At 35.6% G+C, this 14,157-nt stretch overlaps 1 protein-coding gene across 15 annotated transcripts in view; it reads left to right on the top strand.

Annotated features, from left to right (window-relative positions):
• The window catches only part of MCTP1 (multiple C2 and transmembrane domain containing 1), a 481,548-nt gene that overhangs the window by 322,326 nt on the left and 145,065 nt on the right, over positions 1-14,157 (top strand). For 13 of the 15 annotated variants that reach the window (XM_031448470.2, XM_064482485.1, XM_031448431.2 and 10 more), the window contains 5 exons: positions 265-367; positions 2,056-2,158; positions 2,491-2,592; positions 2,973-3,047; positions 5,302-5,421. In XM_031448470.2, the coding sequence (XP_031304330.1) occupies positions 265-367; positions 2,056-2,158; positions 2,491-2,592; positions 2,973-3,047; positions 5,302-5,421 (503 nt within the window). The remainder of the gene's footprint in view (positions 1-264; positions 368-2,055; positions 2,159-2,490; positions 2,593-2,972; positions 3,048-5,301; positions 5,422-14,157) is intronic. The other 2 variants (XM_064482488.1, XM_031448442.2) reach the window with 1 other exon arrangement.

The raw sequence follows: 14,157 nt of genomic DNA, 5'->3' as shown, positions 1-14,157 counted from the left end.
TTTAAAAAAATTGCAAATTAAAATCCCAGCTCTATAATTTGCTCTCTTTTACTTTTTTCAGGTTCTGTATTGCTCTGAGTCACAATTGTTAACATCACCCAGTTATATCTAACTATTTTGATGGGCTTTTTTTTTTAATTTTAAAAACTGTACTTTACTTTTTGTTTTCTATAAAACTTTTTAGGAAAGAGATGTGGTCATAGTCCCGACACTGTGAACTGTGAGTGCTATTTATACTGAAAATGTTCCCCACATCTCTTGTAGGTAAAAGTGACCCGTTTTGTGTGGTTGAACTGAACAATGATAGACTGCTAACGCATACCGTCTACAAAAATCTCAATCCCGAGTGGAACAAAGTCTTCACGTTGTAAGTAGTCATTACCGTGAGCTAATTTAAAAAATGGTGCTAAATGATATTTATTTTTGAGATTTTTGTGTGTTTATTCTTAACTGATTAACAACTCAGTGCCTCTGGCCTGCCTTTGCTAGCAGCAATGAATTGCACAATTGCATTACCTTCCTGAGAGTGAAACCTGGGGAAAGGGTATGCCATTTTTCTTTGTTTTCACAGATTTTTTTTTAACTGTGAGTTTTCTATATGATTTGACTAAGGATTTTGCTCTCATTAACTGAATTGCTATACTGCTTCTTCCTTTTATACTTTCTATTGAAATTCTCCCCAATTGCATTGACACCAAGGAGGACAAAGCTCTATTTGTTCTATTGCTCAAATCAGCAAACAATCCGGTCTCGAATTCAGCAGATGTTTTAGTTTGGTTGGGTTTGTTGCATTTTAGCACAATAAGCATATTAAGTACTGTCCCAGTTACCAAAACACCCTTTGAGTTAATTTTCTTTTTGTTTTAAAAAGTTTGTGAATCTTTTCTATTATGCACTGTGATAACTGCCAAAACTATACCATAGTATTTCCTAAGTGGTGGTTTTAAATTGGGCTTTAGAAATGAACTCTAAACAAAGGAAAACTCTCCAAACAGAAGTACTTCTTTAAAGTTTTCTAATGTAGTTTTATTTATTTATTTTTTTTGTCTATAAGAAACTGCTAAATTCCTCATTAATTTCTTATGTCTCTGCTTAAGAGCCAGTAACTAATCAGATTTAATTATCTGACCAAGTTATCTTTAAGGAACTTAACATTTTTATTAGAGATGAAAGCCTGGTCAGGAAACCCGCACTCTTAAGGTTGTGGAGAGTGTTTTTCTCTAGAATGCATAATTGAATGAATAGGTTTGATTATTATCAAAGCCATTAATTGATTATACTCTGATAAAGCCTCTTCTCACATGTGGTTGCAGTCTTTCAGTAATGAATATATTAATTTTTTGTTTTCTCTTAATTCATGTTTTCTTGGTAAACAGCTTGATCAGAGAATAAATGCTGTCAACAATCGGGGCTTATTTTTCCAGAAACAAAAATATGAAGAGCTTGCAGTTGTTTATTAACATATGTTGTCTTTGGAACATAATGGAACACTACTTAATTTCTATCAATGTTACATTTTTTCCATTCTGTACCCTGTGTTGGTTAATTTTTACTATAAACCTGATGGGATTAAGTCAGTGTTTTGGAGAGCTGTAGATAAAAGGTTGTCCTATTATAATAAAAATTATTTAAAATATGACTACGACTTTGCTGTTATTAAACCTGGTAGTGTTTTATGTGGGAGTAATAAGATAGGAATTATTGTAATAATAACAAGAAGGAAAAAATCAGTGCCACTTATTGATGGGGTTTTTTTCTCACAATAACTTAGTCTGTACCTATCCAAATGGAAATTGTATTTTATTAAAAAGTTATGACTTAAAATTACAGTAGTATTCAAAGTTCCAGCTAACGGAACCGTCACTGTAGTCAACTAAGGTGCATTGTGGGAAATTCTGTCAGCTACCAAGCTACCTTATGTATGTGTATGCAAATAGTATACATACACACAGTTACATACCATATCGGCTGAAGCTATCTAAATTTTCAAAAGCATTTTTGTTCTTGTTCCCCACTGATGAAGTCTTTTTTTTCTTAAATTTATTTATTATGCAGCAACATTAAAGATATCCATTCAGTTCTTGAAGTGACCGTTTATGATGAAGATCGGGATCGAAGTGCTGACTTTCTGGGCAAAGTTGCTATACCGTTGCTGTCTGTAAGTTTTATTCACCTGACACACTGCTCTGTGTTGCTTTTGCTCAAGAAAAAAAAAAAAAAACCCTCAGCTCTATATCTGTCATTTCTCAACCAAGGTCTGTAATAAGAACACTAAAAATTTTAACATACTCAATTCACGGCCATGTTGAATCCCATGATAGTTAATTTTTCCTGACAGACTTGATCCTGGTAATGAACAGGTACTTGTCAGAATTGCCACAGTTGTTTTGGGTTCTCTGTCAGTTTCAGCAGCTGGGGGTCAAAGGTCACCGAGGGAGTGTATTCAGTGGAGACTGCGAGACAGACGGCTGTCATGTCCTTTTCCCGCAGATTCAAAATGGTGAACAGAAAGCCTACGTCTTGAAAAACAAGCAGCTGACAGGGCCAACAAAGGGGGTCATCTATCTTGAAATAGATGTGATTTTTAATGCTGTAAGTCTTAACTTTGGCTTTTTTGTACTGCTAAAGAGTTCAGTTTCATGAAAGCTTTTGTTCCTGATTTGTAGAGAATTTCTGTCATTCCTCATTTTCTCTAAACCTTGATGTATCCTGGAGAATACGCTTCTGCCACTGCCTGGCACACCCACACTTTGTGTTGTAGTCGGCGGCTGCCGCTGCGGCTGTGCTCTGGCCGCTGCCTGCCGGCGTCAGAAACGGAGGCGCGCGCATGGGCCACTGTATACATTTATATTTTATGAGCACAGCAGCCGGGACTTTGAAACTTTAGAAATGATTGCAAATTGAATTGCGTGAAAAACTTGTAAACATTTGTAATCTATTAATCCATAACAGACACATATGTTGATGTGTAGGTGAAAGCCAGCTTACGAACATTAATACCCAAAGAACAGAAGTACATTGAAGAGGAAAACAGACTTTCTAAACAGGTAAAAAGCAAGGCAAGATTAATCCCTCTGGGAAGACCTGATTGTATTGTAAAACATCTAAGTTAATTCAAATAAACTTTGGAGGTGTGGAGGGGGGAAGAATATGGAATTTTGGATCATCTACTGATGTAAAACGGCTCTTTCTTTTCTTCTTTCTTTTTCTCTCTTCCCTTCTTTCCTTAAAAGATCAAACAAGGACAATACCAAACTAATAAGTGGAGGGGGGTGGTCAGGAAGGGAAGGGGATACTGTAGGCGCTGCAGAGGATAGATATGTATTCATGTGTTAGCAGAAGAATGATCATTTTGAACATAAAATACAATTCGATTGCCATGGGGTGTGTAAATGAGAACACCAAAAGCTGAGGTTCAAATATATGTCCAGACCACCCACAGGTATGATGCAGGTGTGTGTAAGGCGAGCCCAGCCTAAAGCTCTTCCCTCTAATCCACAAGAGAGGGGGCTCTATCTTTGAAGGAAAACCTTCCTGTTAATTAGATTTGGACCATGATCTTTTAGAAGTGAACCTTTATTGGCATTTTTAGCTAAGAAAATAGAAAATCAGGAACCCTGGTTTTCCTGTCATGAAGGAATTTTAAATTAGCCTTGATAACTCGTAATTAGACTTGCAGTTTTAAATACAGATTGATTTTGGTTAAGAAAAGAATCCTAAGCCACCCCTTGAAAAAACTGCTTACTTCCAATTAACACAGCTAAAATAAAATGTACTTGTTATGGCTGTAAAGTTAACAGAACTCATTTGTGTATGTTGAAATCTTTAATAATTTCCTGTGCTCTTAGAAAACTAAAGATACTTTTGTTTTTAATTCAATCGATTCACTATAAACAGTGGGATCTTTAGCTTTGGTTGTTTAAAGACAGTGCATGAGTTACAAATGTAATATCTATCTGAATAGAAATACAGATTACATTTTTCCATAATTGTAGATAACAGTAATAAAAGTAGCTCTTAGAGGAAGGTGATTGATCAGGGGCCAAGGAAACAAATAAGGAGACTCTTCACTTTGCCTGAAAGAAATGTTAACAACTTGTTTAAACTGGTATCTGTGTACATGCATCTCATATATATATATGTATAAGTAATACATATATGTGTATTTTTTCCATATGACTCAGTTAACTTTACATAGCTACTTCTTTAAAATAGCTGATCAGCCCTGAGGTGTATTTGGAAGTAGCAAAATACTAACCTGCAGACATATCACTCTAATTATTAACATAGCTTTAGGTAAATTTTTGAACCTTATTTAGTGTATGGGCTGGTTTTTTAAATATCTGTAGTCATGCCTTAGTTTAAAATTTTAAATTTAAATTATATCAATTCTCACAGACCTCTTTTTTCTTGTTCCATATCTATAGTTTATTTTCTGCCTTTGTTTTTAATTGAAGTATAGTTCATGTACAGTCTTACATAAGTCAAGGTATACAATATAGTGATTCACAATTTTTTAAAGGTGATTCTCTATTTATCATAAAATATTGGCCATCTTACCCATATTGTATAGTATGTCTTTGTAGCTTATTTTATACATAATACTTTGTCATATAGCTTTTTTAGTAAAAGATTTTATAAAGTATTTGGTTACTATATATTTTTCCCTAACTTCAAAATTATGAAAAAGTAATAAGAAAATATAGGTGAAATTTATTGTGGGAAGGAGAGAGGGTGGGAGGTGAAGAGGGAAAAAGAGAGAGAATGGGACTACAATAGTAAGAAAGGGAGAATCCTACTGAAGTGGTGCGGAAAAAAAAAGGTTTTCTATAATAAAGGAATACTTGACAGATTTTTCTCTAAGGCCCTAGAGAAAAACATCGCAAGTTATCCATTTTCCTTTGAAATATCTTGAAATTAAAGCATTTAAAGAATTTATAAATCACAAGATTTAAGAATCTTTAAATATATGTAAGGTTCATAGTATATAAGTAGGAAAAAAATGTTTTTGACCTCTTGGAGATTATTTTTTCTTTTGAACATAGGTAGCCCAACCTGCGTGATAATATTATTTGTCAAAATATATTTAACTAATAAACTGCTGTTATAATTTAGTTCTTTCCACCTTCTCCAGAGATACTTTTTTTCCCCTAACTTATGAGCCAAATTGCTTGGTATATTCTTACAACTTTATTAAGTTTCTGAATCCATTTTAAATCACACTGAACTTGAAGACTTCTGTAGTATATCTGATAGGTTTTAGTGTTTCAGATTCTAACAATATTTTCATCTTCCTTACAGCTGCTGCTAAGAAACTTTATCAGAATGAAGCGTTGTGTCATGGTGCTTGTAAATGCTGCATATTACGTTAATAGTTGCTTTGACTGGGATTCACCCCCAAGGAGCCTCGCTGCTTTTGTGGTATGCTCATGCTGTATTACTCACATGGTTCTTCATTAAATTCGGTAATCATAGCTGCATGTTTCTGTGGCTATAGTAACAGTTCTGTTAATCTGGCCATTTTAAACTTCTATTTTGAAACTTGCCTGGACAGATTTACCGTGGGCAGGAGCTGATAGATTGTTCAAGGTCTGAGTCCAAGAATATATCCCCTCAGATTTCCGGAATGCAAGACATCTCAGCCAATGTATAATTTTCTGTGTGACAGTTAAAAAGTAGAATTTTACATATTGCATAATTCTACATCCCAGTAGCAGAGCCAAGTCCTTAGTGTTAAAAAAAATTAATAATCTTGACCATCCTCTTTTTAATTTTATTTGTTCTGTAGATTTTTTTTTCAAAATATGAAAATCATTGGTAGTAGAATGCCAGTTGGTAATACTTTAAGAGGTGAATCAGTCAAATGTGCGTGTGATCTATTTAAGGCACATTTTATTGTTTCTGAGATTTCCAGTTTTTAAAAAAGCACGAGTGAGAATTTGCTAGATCCAAATAGTCCTCTGACAATGTTGATCTTGTAGCCTTTTACTTTGGTTATTTAAAAACTGCTGATGAGACTAACTTGTAGAGCTAGAAAATCTGAAAGAATACTTTCCTCTGTGCTTCAGCTGGGATTTTCTGTACTCACGTTATTTTTGCTTATTCAGGATTTCAGTTTGAAGTTTAAGTGGAGTCCTGCTTTTGAAATCTTTTTTTTTTTTATTGTCATATTTGTTAGAATGTGAGTACCTCTTGTGTCCGTATAGTTTCCAGTTTAGCAGAATATGACTTTATTATGGGGACTTACAGAAAAGAGCCTTAATTATAGTAACAAATCAACGTTTTTAGTATTACCATTCAAATGAGTGTATGCACATCTGTTTAGTACTTTGAGCTCTGTCCTCCTCTCAGGCTGTGTATGGGACTTTCATTAATGTCTGAGGACATGGAACAAAGAGTGTGTATGTCCCTTTGTGTTGTAAGTTACCAGAAAGTTAGGCAGCCTGCTTCCCATAGACATGTTGTTTCCTTAGAGAAAGCGATTGTCATCATCATTAAGTTTTAGAAAAGAAAATCTGCCTCTTCTGATATTCTTTTATGTAGCTCCTTCACGTAATTAATACATTGGAGTATGGTTAAGCAAACTTTTACTATAATTTTTCACCATCTTAAAGTTACTTGGATTTTAATGAGGAGAAAATGATACTGAGTTTCTGTGTGTATTTTAAGCCATTACTTCTAGGTTTCAGAGGCCTTAGAGCAGACGCAATAATATTCTACTGAAAATGTCATGCTGCCATCTTTGATTCATACCTTCCAAAGTCATTCCCCACAACTATTTGTGAAATTTGAAAACAGAGAAACCTGTAAAATTATATAATTTGTTCAGGAACATTCATTTTGAACTCTTTAGCGTTACAGTGTGTGTGTAAGTCTTCATAAACTTTATCTGGCTTCTAGAGGTCATTCATGTACAATGCATTCAAGATGGCAGGCCTTTTCACAATTTCCTTCTGATTGAGAAAAAATCAGGCACTGAAACTGTGAGAAACTTAACTACATGTACATGATAATACTTGAGTGATTTCATTGTAAGGGAGTCAAAATTCACTGGGGGAAGAAATGTAGTCATCTCTGTCTTAGCTGGTGGTCAGTTTCTAACAGACTCGGTCTTACAAGACACAAGCTGAATACAAGATGCTTTCAGAAAAAAGGGTGATGGGGGGAGGTGGGCACAATAAAGGTAGAAAAAGAGACTCCAGAAGTGGATGGTGAAAAAAGAGGCCAAAAACTACAATGCGAATGCATGTTAACAGTACTTTTGCGAATAAACAGTAATATTAACTGTTTCATTGGGGGAAAAAAGAAAAAAGGCATGCAGTTATATTCCACTGAATGCAACTGAAACAATGAATAATAAAACCCAGTTCCATTTATCTAGACCTGAACCAAGAGTTCCATGAAAATGGGGCCCTGCCGTTGTCACCTGGGTCCAGTGTCTGGACCTGCAGTGTCCAGCTTTAAGCGGGCTCCCAATATAAATGGTGGTCTAAATTAATAGACAACCAATGATCCAGTCAGTCAATCTGAAGATTTTTTTCTTATGTGGAGAAACTTTCTTCAGTGATGCTAGAAAAGTAAGGGTTTGCTCTAATAAAGCTGGTTATTAAGTGATGATACACATGGCTTAATGCTTTGTAGTAATTTTTCCTAGATCTTCCATTTAAATTCCAAACTACTTCATAATCCCCTCTCAATCATCTGTTTTAACTTCAAATTAAATTCTGATACCAAAAAATTCTTACATCATAGCAACAACTAATATTTATTAAGAATGTATGTGCCAGAGAACTGTTTTTCAGGCACTAAAGCACAAAAGTGCTTTGCATGCGTTAATGAATTTAATATTCCCAGCAACCATATGATGAGGGAGATACTATTATTTTCCTAATAGACGGAGAAAGAAGCTGAGGCACAGAAAAGTTGAGTACTTTGCCCAAAGCCACACAGCAGATACTATTTCCTTTCTAAAAGAGCTTTTAAAATATGTACCTTATAGTCTTAAGATCATACCAATTCAGGAAAAACAAACTGTAGTAGGAGTTTTATTCATCTTGTAGATATTAAATGATGTATTTAAAAATGAAAGGTTTCAAAGATCTTACTGCATAACCAGAACCTTTTTAGGCCAGTTTATTGAAAAGAACTGCTTTACATTAGGAGAAGCTATGAGCAATACCCCATTGTTACAAACATATTGTTCCCATCATCCCTCGTTGATGGGTCTCGAGTCTTTTATTGTAATATTGGTTCCACTTGGCCCACTTTTTCATAAATGCAGCTGCCTCGTGGAGCACACGCATTTGTACCATTATGCCGCTTGGTTGTAGGCCCAGATCAGTAAACTTTATAATGTTTAAGGGTCTTTTTTCTCTTCCATTTGCTTTTTCTTTTCAAATTTACTCTCCAAAAATAAATGTAGAATAACGAAATCAAAATGGGAAAGCAATAAATTTTTGTCCCAATGTCAGTTAAAGAAGAGAGCGTGAGAACTGCTGGTGGAGAGCCACTCCGACCTCTTTGATGCTACCTCCGTGCTTGGTGGGAGGTTCAAAGCCTGCTGGCGATGCTGGAAGTGGAAATGGGCCTGGGCAGTGATGGATAAAATATAAGCAAACACATTCCTGGGAGTGTCCTTGTTGTTGTGTGCTGTGCGTTAGGGTTTTAAATTTTACTGTGAATATTGTGTGCCTAAGAGCAAACTCAGGCATTTGCGGAGCGGAAGGCACTAGTGCTTGTCTTTTGGAATCATCTATTGTAGACATAGAAATGTCTCATAAATTGGGCCTAATTTTCATCAGGCTCTTGACCAGACATTTGTGTTCTTGTGGATGTCAGTGGGTGCAACACAGGAAAAAAAAAAAAAGAGTGCACGTTCTCTCTTTCTGTTCAGTACTGTCATTTCTCACTGTAATGAGCACAAAAATAATTGGACAACTGAGCTATCAGTAAAAGGACACACTTCAGTGTGCGTCAAAGAATTATTTTACAGGACAAACTTTAATCTTTAAATGGGATTGTAGATAATTTGTGGTACCATCTGTCCATTTGGAATTGTTTTAGCCTTTTCTGTCGTTATACAGTAAGTGCCACTGTGTTTAACATTAACATTTGATATTTTACACATTTAATTTCTGTTCTGCTGTGTGGTCCTTAGGGAATGGAGCGCTAGTGCTACATGAGAGAGACAAAGTATTGATCAGTTAACATTTCGGCTACATTTATGTACGTCGCAAAATTAATGAAAATGCCAGACAAAAATGTCAGAGTGCACAAAAAGGTAGAATTTAAATTTGGTAGTTTAATGAAAAGTTTAAGATGTGCATTATCAAAAATGTCCTCTTGCCTTTAAAGTACAATTCCTAACAGAATAACTAAAGGGAGGCACATGTTTTACTTAGAGGAACAATGAACATGAATTATGAAGGGATGTCAACTCCTCAAAGTACCTTGTGTTCCAAAACGGCGTGTTTGAATCTTTAACTGTTGCTTATAAAATACGTTTGTTTCTGCTCATATCTCGAGGGCTACTGGCTTCAACCCTCCCTGCTGACCAGCCTACAAGGCAGGCTCCCTACTGAGATTCTCCCCCTAGGTTTTCCTTGGTATCCATGCATTCCTTTTGTGTCAAAACTGAGAATTCCCTCTTTGGCAATTCATTGAGGCCACTCTGGTTCATTACTCGTTCCTTTCTGGGTCCTTTTCAAATGCCTGGTTTTCCTTTGCTCCCAGATCATTTGAGCTCCACCTTCATTCAGTCCCCATTTTAGTAAAGGATCACACTCGGGACAACAGCGACTCTCAGAAAAGCTGGGCCATTATGTGAGAAAAGAGAAAAAACAGATGATGTATGCAAAGAATGACATGAGGCAGCTCTGTGTAGCCAAGTGATTAAAAAAAAAAAAAATGAAGGAAGCACAAGCAACGGAGAAGGAACCGAATTTGCAGAAGCGATAGGAATATAACACAACCATCTGAAGACAATAGGCTCCCGAGAACACCGCACCAGGTACTTCCTGTGTACAGAGCCAGCTGCTATTAAACAACATACGGATTTTTCTAAAAGTTATTTCAAACAATAAGGACATTTTAAGTGGCCTTCATGGTCACGCACTAAAAGGGGAGCATTGCTTAAGAAGAAATATCAATATGAAAACAAAGACATGTCAGCATCACTGGTGGTTCAAATGCCAGTCAATGCCAGTCATAGCCTTCCTACTACTGAACAATACGTACTGGGCAGATGGGAGGTAACTTTACATTTCAACAGAAACTTCCATTTGAAAGAATTTAAGAGACACCAGTAATACACCGACAAAATTAAGCTTTCAGGTCTAGAGCAAATTTCACATGATTTTTATAGAAGCTTTTGCTGTTGTTGTTTTGCTACTATTTTTTTCTTTTTCGTGCTAGCAGAAGAATTGGAAATGTTCCCAATGTAATTTTTATTACTTTCCCCACAACAGAAAAACAGAAGGACCCATGAAAACCAAAGACACAAGTATTAAAGCAAAATGATCTGTAACTGATGGGCCTGTCCTTGTGTTCTTGAATTCTCTAAAGTTATGTAAATCTAAACTTCCAAGCCCCTTTGCCCTCCCTTCTTCATATACGCTTTCCTCTGACAAAAGCACTTGCTAAGTTTACTGAACACTACTTCCAATTTAATTTATACACATTTTAAAGGTACATTTAACATTTCCTTCACAATCGTCTAAGTGAGGAAAAAGGCAAGCCTCTATAGAATTTCATTGATTTAGAAGGTTGTATACCTCCAAAGTTGCCTCAAATTGCTTTTACAAAGTCAGAGACTATCGACACTTAAAAGATTCTAGCGCTACACTTTTTCAGCAAATAGGTTGTGTGCCCAGTTCTTATGAACGTGCTGGCACTTTGAGTTGATATTCAAAATACACATTTTTTCCCCCAAATTTATTTGAATTACATGGAAGAAAATCTTTTTGCAAGCATTGGCCTATGAAAAGATAGGATTTCTTAAGTGGTGCTGTTCGTAAAGCAGCCTGTAAATTCTTGCAAGTGTGTAAAAGCCCCCCAAAGACCACAATTTAGAAGTGACTTGAGTTTTAGAATTGATTACAATGAGCTAAAATCAGATGTAAATGGAATAAAGCATTTTGATTAGATTTCTCTAAATCCTTGAGGAGCGAGGCTCTAGTTCAGCTTATAGACCTATTGCTATATTATTGTGTAGTCTTTTTGTTTTATTTTTATAGGTCTTATATATACCAACGCAGCACTTCCTCAAATCAGCGCTCAGCTTTCTTTAAGTGGTGCCAATGCCCTTTTTTTTCCCTTTCTTTCTCAGTAGATGTCAGCAAAAGGGCCTCCTGCTCTTTGGAGGGAGATAATCACATAAGCCACAGTCTATGACTCTCCAAAAATCTTATTCCTTTTAAATTTTATTTTATATTTACAATAAGAAGAATTTAGTTCGTATAACATCACCCACGTGTTTTCTGTTATTTCTCCTCTCCCTCCTGTGTCCTCTAAAGCAGAAAGTAGTAAGATGCTATAATCTGGGGACATTTTTTTCCATGGGTGATTTGAAGAAAGTAAAATTATTTCACTTTTTCTCAGGTACAGGGCTTTTGTGCTGTATTTTAATCAAACATAAACTGCAAATGTCGCCAGCATAACTGTGATATCGTACTGAATAGGAACTAGCCGTCTCATGAACTGTAGTGGTGTGTGTGGTGAAGGTCGGGGTGACACCAGTGCCTCATTGTGGTCCCCCAGCTGTATGGCTACTGTCCCGTTTTGCCTCAGGTAGTCTCCTTACGTTACATATCAGGTAGTTTCAGCCTCAAAACCTTCATTGGACCCTTAAAATATATGTTGTTTGGTCCAGATTTTACAGCTACATTGACTAACAATGAACATTAGAAAATAAGGAAATCAGAGACGTCTCACTGTCTGTCCTCAGACTCCTAAATCAACGTTTCTTGTCCTCTGAAGAATTTTCTACCCTTCTGCTTCAATTTAAATTGTTAGGGGCGTGCATTCTGAGCAAAAGAGCAAGCCATATTCCATTGCGAAAATATTATTCTGTAAAGTCTTTTGCAAAGGAAAAAGTTTGAATGAATGAGATAATTGAATAATTTATTTTAGTAAAATTTTGCAAAGTGAGAGCAGTAACTCTTATGAAAGATTGTAAATTAAAACAGAAATGCACTCACTAATCTACTTTAGACAGTAACTTCACGTATTTCCAAGCCCTTTTGTATTGGATAAATATTAAGAAGTAAGGAGTAAAATGCTTTCTGTTGTCCTACTTTTCTATTGTGACCAATTATAAAGCCACTCCTTAGAATTATGATGTATTAGAGTGAATTTACCAAGTGAGAAGCTAACCTGAAATGCTGTTAAAGGAAGTTTTTCATCCTCCCTTTTCTTGCCACCATTTTGTCACGTTTGAAGATTATAGTCAGATTTGAATATAGAGGCAGTGGTCACTCTTGCCATAGTAGGTCTGTGGCTTTTGACACTGTGTTACATCCTCTGTTTTGCTGTGATGACAGAGATCCAACACTCAGCGAGTAGTCACATTGGGGATCAGTAACAGGGAAGATGAAAGAGTGACCATTTCTTGCATTCACACCAGTCATCAACCACTGGCTCAAAGGAAGGTAATGAAGAGAAAATCAGAGAAAAGCTAAGAAGCAAGGAAAGATAGAAATTATATCAGAGTATAAACAGATATTTAGATAAAAATGAAAGGCAACCCAGATTCTAAGGATGAGAAAAAAGATTTTAGAGATGAAACTTGGCTTTTTATTTTGTCTTAAATCAGTGTTTCTCAATTTTTTTTCATATTCACCCCCCCCCCAAGGAGAAGCTTTTCATTTAATTTAATGAGAAAAGTGAAATACTGAGAAATAAGGTTTTTCTCAGGGAGTATTGAGCTTTGGAGGGCCACAAATCATTGTAATATCTAAGTTTTTTTTCCTGCTCTCCCCCAAGAACCAATTTTTGCCCTCTTGGGTGCCATCTCACCCCCGTTGAGAATGCATGCTCTAGATGAGGTTTAATGTGAGTTTAACTATGTTTACTTTCATGCTCTTGGTGGTAAAGTCTAGTTTAGGTTTTTCTGTCATTTGCATACAATGTATATTATTCCCATAGCTAATCAGTCTGGAGAAAGAGAATTTGTGATCTCTATACAAAAGTACTGACTGCACTGTAGCCCAATGAAAGGAAAGATTTTGTTTGACTTCATAGAGATTAAAGACTTGAATCTTCCCCTTATGAAAACCCATGAGAGTTTTCTTTTCTCCATCAATTCCAAGGGTGTGTTGTTGTGCTTCATTGAAATGGAGAAGTGGGGTGAACATTAATTCTGGCCTAAGTAATAATAACCTCCATCATTATAAGGATTAGATGGCTTTTGTCCATACATTGTACTGTATTTATGAGTAATGGATAATCTTTATATTCTTAAATGAATATCATTATGTCAGAGATATAAAAGCATACTTCATTAGGCTTGATTACCTATTAGATCCTCATTGGAAGGGAAGGAAAAAGAAATAGGAAAGTCATTTAAAACTGTGGAGATACAATGAAGATACTGGCTATTCTGCACGGCTAGTTCCCCAGTTCCCCATGGATATTAAAAAAAAAAAAACTTGTACTATTGTAATTTATCTATAATATGTAAATATATGATGTTTCATATCTCACTTAGCTATCTACACATAATTCTACTGCATTTTCCATAGTTAGCATTCTAAACAGTTTCTGCCAAGCAGACTTCAGGCAATACTTATATGTTTGAAACAAGAATATGTCATCCAATTTTTGTCATAAAGTGTTGGTGACTTAAATATTATTTTTCTTAGTCAGAGAAATCTTTTGGATTTAATTTCAAATTAGGGATTTCCAAGGTTACAAGTAGTCCATTAATTACCTACAAATTATTATACTGAGGTTGCATTAAAGAGGTGTTATATTTTGAAGTGATTTAGTAAAGTAATGAAAATTAATTCATAAATGTAGAAGTTCAGATAGCTGAAGCCACTTTTTCTAGTTAGGCAGCAATATTGAAAACTTGGCTGGTTTTGTTTAAATTATTTTCAATAGAGTTTGGTTCTTCCACTGCAAGAGACTATTGCACCAGGAGCCTGGTGTTTATAAGAG

Source organism: Camelus dromedarius, chromosome 3 (genome assembly GCF_036321535.1).
Source record: "Camelus dromedarius isolate mCamDro1 chromosome 3, mCamDro1.pat, whole genome shotgun sequence".
NCBI lineage: Eukaryota > Metazoa > Chordata > Mammalia > Artiodactyla > Camelidae > Camelus > Camelus dromedarius.
This window is presented reverse-complemented; position numbering and strand designations above follow the sequence as displayed.